Source organism: Trachemys scripta, chromosome 17 (genome assembly GCF_013100865.1).
Source record: "Trachemys scripta elegans isolate TJP31775 chromosome 17, CAS_Tse_1.0, whole genome shotgun sequence".
Taxonomy (NCBI): domain Eukaryota; kingdom Metazoa; phylum Chordata; order Testudines; family Emydidae; genus Trachemys; species Trachemys scripta.
In genome coordinates, this window is record NC_048314.1 from 1,961,590 (window position 1) to 1,970,189 (window position 8,600).

An 8,600-nucleotide genomic window follows, 5' to 3' on the forward strand; every position below is an offset into this window, starting at 1 on the left:
GCCCACCCAAAGTGTACTGCACACCAAGCCTGAAAAACCCAACACTCTTCTGTTCGAAAGAAGGTGGAAGGAAACAGGTTCTCGGACACCTTCTCTGGTCTCTGATTGGCCAGCATAACGAGGAACATGCTGCTCCAACACATGCCTGTGCTGTCGAAAAGTGGGGGAAAGAAAAGCAGGCCCCAAGAAGCGCTCTCCTCAGCTTCCTGTCTGTACAGGTGCGAGTGTGACCAGGCCACCCGAGGCCTCACTTCTGTTCACGCCATAGCTCCCTGGTGTGTCTCCTGGAGCCAAGCCTGTGGTGGCGCAAGCATGTCTCCAGCAGTGGATGCTGTTTACCATAATGGCAGAGAGGGGCAGCCTTGGGAGCTGAACAGCAATGGTGGGGATGAAGGCAAAGTCTTACTGTGCCCTGGGTCAACAAAATGCTGCTAGAAATCAACACATAGGAAAACAGGAAACATTTGCCTATGACCTTTCATGCATTTTTTATTATTCATGCACCAGAACATACAGCACCAGCCTTTGCCATTCCAGTTGTAGTAAAGGCATTATTATCCTTGACACCCAATTTCTTTGGATAATCAGGAGTTCATGTAATCATTTAGCCATGCATCAGATAAGAGGACTCACATAGCTGGAGTTATGTACAATCCATTCTGAAATCTTAACACTGTATGAGAACTTGCTGACAGCATGTGTCTACATGAAGTTATATAACTGATCTTTGTACTGGTACCTGCCTCAGCTTCAGCACCTGCAGTCTTTAATGAGCCACTCCCAGGTACAGCCTGCTGCTTAAACAAGAGCGGTTTCACTTCCTCATACAGAAAAGGTAGAAAAACAGCCCTTTGTTTACTGCAGGAGGCATTGATCCTGTTAGAATCATAGAATATCAGAGTTGGAAGGGACCTCAGGAGGTCATCTAGTCCAACCCCCTGCTCAAAGCAGGACCAATTCCCAGCTAAATCATCCCAGCCAGGGCTTTGTCAAGCCGGGCCTTAAAAATCTCCAAGGAAGGAGACTCCACCACCTCCCTAGGTAACGCATTCCAGTGCTTCACCACCCTCCTAGTGAAATAGTGTTTCCTAATATACAACCTGGACCTCCCCCACTGCAACTTGAGACCATTGCTCCTTGTTCTGTCATCTGCCACCACTGAGAACAGCCGAGCTCCATCCTCTTTGGAACCCCCCTTCAGGTAGTTGAAGGCTGCTATCAAATCCCCCCTCACTCTTCTCTTCTGGAGACTAAACAATCCCAGTTCCCTCAGACTCCTGTTAGTGAGTCTTAAGCACAGGGACTTTGGCATGCCTGCACAGACCAATTATGCTCAGCTGCACAGAAATTTCTGCAAAGCAGGAAGATTTAGTGTTTGTTTTGGATAACATCAGCATTCTGCTGTACAAAAGACCTGCCTCTGTCCCAAAGAGCTTACACTCGGAAGGAAACAAAACGAGAGAGAGTTTGGAGATGCGGGGAGGGCTAATGATTTGCCACATCCTGACACTACAAAGCTCAAATGATATACAGATATTTTCACTTTCCCACGTTAACCTGCTGCCTGGCTGTTAGTAGGTAGTTAGGTCCTTGTAGGCATCATTGAAGTGGGGGCTAACACCAGTCTGTGTTTGCAGAATGAAAATTAATGTGATCACCATGCATAGTCAAATGCACTCAGCAGGTAGTGCTTGTTTAGTTCTGATAACAATGCGTGGAAACCTTCCGGACACACTGGACTTCTGCTTTATCAAGATCATCCAGCCATCAAGGTATTAATCCCGTGCATATCCCATGGTATGGGAACCAAAGCACTACCACCAAGGGGTCCCTCTGAATTCCATACAGCCAGGATCTATTAGCAAAGACTGCATGGCACCAGTGGGCCAAGGACTCAACTGTGTAACAGCAGGGTGCAAAAGCAGGACATGCACACTGGTGTGACAGCAGAGGGGAACTGATTAATTCCACACAGCCCCTGCCAAGGCAGGGGGCCGGACTGCCTGGCAGTGTCCAATTCCACACAGCCACCCCTCGGAGGGGACAGGACTGCCTGGGTGTAATGTAATGGGTCATTTTCCATCTCTCCCATGTACCATTCCTAGATAGGTTTACCTAGTCCAATGCAGGGCTTTCCATTTAGTTCAGGCCCATGAAACTTTCTGTCTAGTGGGAAAATCTCAGCGTGTTTTCCTTGGGTACTAAGGCAACATTCTAGTACAGTAGCACTTCCTCGGCAGTTCACAGGCATGAAATAAAGATCATGAGATGCTGATGACCTGCCTGTTACTGCCTTGAAAAACACTACAGGAATATATACAGCTGCAAAGCTTCCTGTATTAGACGCACCTGGAACCAGTTTATAAATAAATAAATAAATGGCTGGAGGGGGAGGAACAGAAGAAATACTTTAAAAAGAAGAAAATAACAATTGGAGTTGCAACAAAACTTAAGACCCTGTATCGTTCACTCACCACATCTGAAGGAGCACAGCGGGGGAGAGACGGGGAAGCAGAACCCTTCCAAATACAAAGGAAATTAACATAGACCACATTTTAAAATTTTGGGAACATGCAAACAAGGTTTATATTCCCAAATATGAAGAGTGACTACAGTCTCCAAGACACGGCAGTTGCACATAGGAACAGTTACTAAGCCACAAAGTGCAGTATCAAACATCAGTTGAGAGGCACCATAACAGCTGAGCACCACATGATCCATCCTCCAAACAGAAATGGAGTACACAAAACGAATGACACTAAAAATAATGGTAAAGGGCTATCTCAAATTCATGGCAAACAGGAAAACAGCCAGTTACTTTATAGCCACTGACCCTAGGCACTGAAGTAGCTATGAAATGGGGGAAATATTCCCATTGGCTGCAATCATGAGACTCTCAAAGCAGAGTAAGGGATGAACCCACACTTCAGAACATCAGGTTATTTGACAATCCAGAGTGTCTTCTGAACTGGGAGTTTCTTGTGGTACCTACATTCAACACACTGATCTACACAGAAAGCACCCCTGTCAAACTGCTTCAGTTCTTGTTCTATAAAGACTGTTTTTTAACCCCATCTGTCATGAACCTAGGGTGACCAGATGTCCTGATTTTATAGGGACAGTCCCGATTTTGGGGTCTTTTTCTTATATAGGCTCCTATTACCCCCCACCCCTTGTCCCGATTTTTCACATTTGCTGTCTGGTCACCCTACATGAACCCTGCATACATGTTGGAGCACAGTTTTTCACAAGCTGATTGTGTGGGATTGGTACACCAACAGCTGCATTTGCTTTTTGGCTGTTTTTGACTTTTGCAAAGAAGTCTGTGGCAGACTTAACTAACCCAATGGGAAGGGATAGTCAATTATTTTTTGTCAAGGTCCAAATTTCTTGGTCAAGGCACAGTCAGCCCTAGAGTAACACCCACTCCCAGGCAAAGGTTACGAGTACCGGCTTTCTAAAGAAGAGAGCGTATCAATGAGACTACTAAATAACAGCTGTACATTTTTATTACAAAACAAGTGACATGAGCAGGTTATGTTTGCCTTTCATGACACTGTGAACATTAACACCAAGGTGTGACATGCACCTTAGATGAAGGACACAACATAAATATCTATTTTGGGAAAACACGGGGCCAATCTTATGTAATAATTTAATCAAGTACAAAAGCTTCTTCTCACACCTCAGACCTATATGGCCAAAGAGAATGACTAGAAAGTTGCCAAAAACCAAGCGGCGAAGCTCGATGAACTCTTCGGTTGGGGGTTAATACTGCGGGGGCGGGGCAGTGCTCCTCTCCCTGGGGGGCAGGTTCAAATCCCCGTCCCCGGCTCTTCAGTTCACTCTGCAGGCTCGGATCATGAGGAGCTGGAGCAGGATGAAGATGGGGGACATGATGAGTCCGTACCACAGCTCCCGGGTCTGCTCCACGAGCTTCTGGCACAACAGCATTTCGAAGACGAACTTCAGGCTCAGGAGGGTGAGGATCCAGAAGAGGCGGAGGACGGCCAGGCGCTTCTCGCCGTCCTGGAAGAGCCGCACGGAGACGATGGTGGTGAAGTACGTGCTCAGGCCGTCGGCCGCGAAGAAGGGGATGAAAACCTGCCACCAGGACAGCCCCGCGCCGCCGCTGTCCGCCTTCAGCACGAGCAGGACGGAGAAGACCAGCAGCGCCAGCACGTGCAGGAAGAGCTCGAAGGTGGCGAAGCCGAGCCACTGGACCAGCTCCCGCAGCGAGAACAGCATCGCGGCCCGGCCCGCTCCGCGCACAGCCCGCCCGGCCCAGGGACAGGCCACGGGCCCGCTCAGCGCACAGCCCGCCCGGCCCAGGGACAGGCCACGGGCCCGCTCCGCGCCCAGCCCGTCCGGCTCACAGACCGCTCCCGCCCACGGCCCCCGACTTCCGGCCCGGCGGCGGCGCACGCTGATGCCGTCACCGGAAGCGGAAGGGGCGCGCTGCCGGCCGCACAGGTGGGTCCGGCGGAGGGGGGCTCGGCTCGGCGCGGCCGCTGGGCCGGGGGGCGGCCGGGCAGGTCCGGGCGGCAGCGCTGGGGGGAGCCCCGACCCGCGCGGCCTCAGGGCGCAGGGGGAAGCGGCGGGTCCGGCGGGCGCACGGGGTCTCTGGGTGGGGAGGGGACCAAGGACGCAGCCCTGGGGCCCCCCCGCCGGCTGGTGAGGATCCGCCCGAGGACACATTGAAGGGTCGATTAGAGCGGGGGGGGCAGCCTGAGAAGGAGCCAAAATTTACCAACCTACAATGTCAAAGAGCCTCAGTAATACGTCAGCAGCCCCCCCCCCCCCCCCCCCCCCCCCCCCCCAGCGCCTCCCACCTGCCGGCAGCACCTCCCCCTCTCTCCCGGCACCTCCTGATGGCGGGGGAAGTGGGGGAGAAACGAGGGCACAACAGGCTCAGGGGAGGAGTGGCGGCAGGGCCAACCCCGTGGCTGGAGCTACAGGCACCAACTTTCCAGTGTGCGGAAAGTTGGTGCCTGTAGCTCCAGCCCCGGAGTCGGTGCCTATACAAGGAGCCACCTATTAACTTCTGAAGAGCCGCATGTGGCTCCGGAGACACAGGATGGCCACCCCTGGATTAGAGAGAAGAGCCAGGGAGGACAGTCAAGCCAAGGCAGGACAAGGTTTCAAGAAGAGTAGATAGGGTTTTTTTAGGTCCAAAGTTGACACCCTGTGACATTTTGGGGTTCAACCCAGACCAGTAAGGGGTTGTATCACCCCCTGCTCTGCAACTCTGGGTGTCTTAAATGCTATGCTGCTATGTGTCACCGCCTATACATCACTAGCCAGCAGACAAGCATGCAGGTCATACCCTGGCTTCCACTGCCCAGTTAGTGTTTTTGCAGAATGACCCCCCCATAGCCCATCTGGTCCAAAATTTCCACAAAACTCTCCCTCTGGAGCCATCTCCTGGAACACAGACGTTATTGCAGAGATGAAGGAAGAGGGGGACACGCATCAGGGCCCTAGTTGTGCCCTGGGTGATTACATCTGTGTTGGGTGGTAGGAAGTGACAATGAGGTTGAGTAGTGCCCGTATAAGAAAATTTAAAACTACTGATTATTCCTCAAAAAAGGTTTTTAATGACTTTCGACTATAAAGGCAACATAGACAAAATAAGAAAAGCAAGAATAAAGGCCAACACTGAATAAGGATTAATATAAATGGCAAGTTATACTGAAGACAAATACATGTAAAGTTATTATTCATCAGCTATTTACTGCTATTCTTAACACTATAGTATCAATACAGACTTGAGATCAATTCAGCTCGAGCAACTAGACTTCTTTACTCCATAAACTTACCCTGCATTCGTCTGAAAATAGTTACCCTTCAGACGGCTTCTCAGACAGTTGAGAAGTGCACGTCCCTTCGGTTCAGGGGGTGTGGGTCAGGTTTCCCTTATGACCAACACACACACAGTCCTGTGCCTTCGTTTTTTTTATTTTGTCTGTTGGGCCGTGACTGACCAATCAGAGTAGGCCAAATTCTCAGTGTGGTCTGTGCTGTCTCTTTGCCTGTATAATTTATGCTTACTTATCTCCTTGTGTCGCTTTGACTGTATAATTTATTGTTTTAAATGTGGTTAATGTAACCAGGGGGTACAACTTATCTCACTTTGTGGGAGTCAGCATCTTGTGTTATTTGGTTGCAGCGCGTTTTGACCACAAGTCTGTTTCCTTTGGCAACGCTTGCTTTTTAAAGCTAATTTTACAAGGTTCGCTTTGTGAAACTTGCGGAAGTTTGAGGCCTAAAACATTGACAATACTTTTGTTCAGTTCAAACTTGACATTACAATTGTCCAAATTATTCACAGTTATTAAATGTGCAGCTCCTTTAAAGAGACAGAAACAGCAGCTCATTAATCAACAAACACTCATTTCAATCACAGTACTGAGTTGGTTTAGATTAAAAAAATAAGTTTATTAAACAAAAGGCTTAACTGATACCAGGTATAGGGAATGAAGATAGGGTTACAAACAAACAAAAGTAGAAATACACTTTAAGATTTAATATTAGTCACTAGTGTGTCACAGGCTTTCATAAGAGATTTTATTCAATACACTTGTATAATACAGTCATATTGTATTCAATCAGTTGATACATGCTGGTGCCTCTCTTGGTTAGCTTGATGACTTTGTTTATGTAAAAACATTTCCAATATCTCTTGATTTATCTTGGAGAGACATTCAAGCTGGTGGAACCACATTCCTTTGTCTAGGTTGGGGTACCCTATGACCTGCCTGCCCGCCATTTTAAGAACATAGTTCCAGCACCTTTGTAATTTTGCATGTTACCTGTACATACACCACACACTAATATTAATGATCAGTGAGTGTGAGTTTTCCAGTGGTACATTACATTGTATCATTTGGGGTATATATCATAGCAACAGTATGTTAGGTGTAGTGTGTATGTCAGGCCTGACAGGTGTTGCTGCCATAGAGCAGTGAACCACCGCCGTGTGTCAGCCCCTCACAGAGAATATCCTGTCAGCAAATCCCTCTCATTTATATCTAGGAGACTCTAGCTCAAGCCCCTCTGCTGACTGCCCCATGGCGGAATATCTCCAGAGAGAAGACAAGTGTCTCACACAGGCAGATCCCACTGTGAGATACGTCACAAACAGGTGGTCGACTTTTATGTCAGATTCGGTTTCCAGATGGATTTAAAATATAGAGCACACTGCATCATTGTGACAAGGGCATAGATGGCAATTGCAAAATCCTCATCCAGATGAAGTTGTCAGAATCTCCTGGCTACACATAAGTGGGAGGAGGTGGATGGGAGCCATCCTGGTAACTTGCTACCTGGTCCAACAGCCAGGTTTGGGGGATAGGAGGAATGCGGTGGACATAATTTATGTACATGGACTTCAGCAAGGCTTTTGATACAATCCCACATGGCATTCTGATAGGCAAGCTGGAGAAATGCGGGTTTGGCAGAACTATCATTAAGGGGATACATCATTGGTTAAAGAACCGCAAACAAAGAGTAACTATTAATGGGATGATGTCAGATTGGAGGGAGGTCTCCAGTGGGGTTCCACAGAGATCTGTTCTGGGTCCGGTGTTATTTAACATCTTTATTAGTGACCTGGATGTAGGACTAGAGAGCACACTGATCAGATTGGCAGATGACTCAAAGCTAGGGGGGTTGCCAACACTTTGGAGGATAGAGCTACAATTCAGAGGGATCTTGATAAATTGGAGAACTGGGCTATAGACAACAAAATGAAATTTAACAAAGACAAATGTAAGGTGCTGCACTTAGGGAACAAAAACCAAATGCACAAATACAGACTGGGGGAGAACTGGCTTGGCAGCAGCACTGCTGAGAAGGATCTGGGAGCTGTGGTGGATCACAACCTCTACATGAGTCAGCAACGCGATGCTATTGCAAAAAAAAGCCAACGTGAGTTTAGGTTGCTTTAACAGAGCAGGTCACAGGAGATGATAGAGTACTACTCAGTACTGGTTGGGTCTCAGCTGGAGGACTGTGTCCAGTTTTGGTCACCAATGGATAGAAAGGATGTAGAGAAACTGGGGAGGCTCCAGAGGTGCGCGACAAAGATGATCAAAGGGATGGAATACCAGGCAGGCGAGCAAAGTACTGAAGCAACTGGGTATGTTTAGTTTGGAAGAGAGAAGATTAAGAAGGGACATGAGAGCGCTCTTCAAATACTCGAAAGGCTGCCATAAAACATGGAGAAAAGTTGTTCTCCCTTGCCACAGAGGGCAGGACGAGAGGCAGTGGGTTCAATCCGCATCGCTGTGGGAAGGAGATTGGGTTCATTGCTTCCCATGAAGCCCCAGGGGCACTCCAAGAACCTGCTGCAACTGCTTGGCAGCACCCCCTGCTGGCTGCGTGCTGCATTGAGGTGGGGACAAGAGAGTAGCTCTGGCTGCTCGGTCAGCTGCTTCCCTGCTGGGAGCCCCAGGGAAAGCAGGGCAGGGCAGGGGCTTGACTGGCTCTGCCTGAGCCTAAGGCAGCCTCTGGCACCGGACGGCTCCCTGCCCCCACACCAGTGCTCCCTCTGATTTTCACCACGCATGTGTGGAATGCATTTTGTTATGGGCGCCAAT

At 48.9% G+C, this 8,600-nt stretch overlaps 1 protein-coding gene across 1 annotated transcript; it reads right to left on the minus strand.

Moving 5' to 3' along the window:
- Positions 1-3,491: 3,491 nt before the first annotated feature.
- Positions 3,492-4,350, minus strand: TMEM203 (transmembrane protein 203). The gene has a single exon (XM_034752043.1). The coding sequence runs from the start codon at positions 4,246-4,248 to the stop codon at positions 3,838-3,840; it is 411 nt and encodes a 136-aa protein (XP_034607934.1). The 5' UTR covers positions 4,249-4,350; the 3' UTR covers positions 3,492-3,837.
- Positions 4,351-8,600: the final 4,250 nt, after the last annotated feature.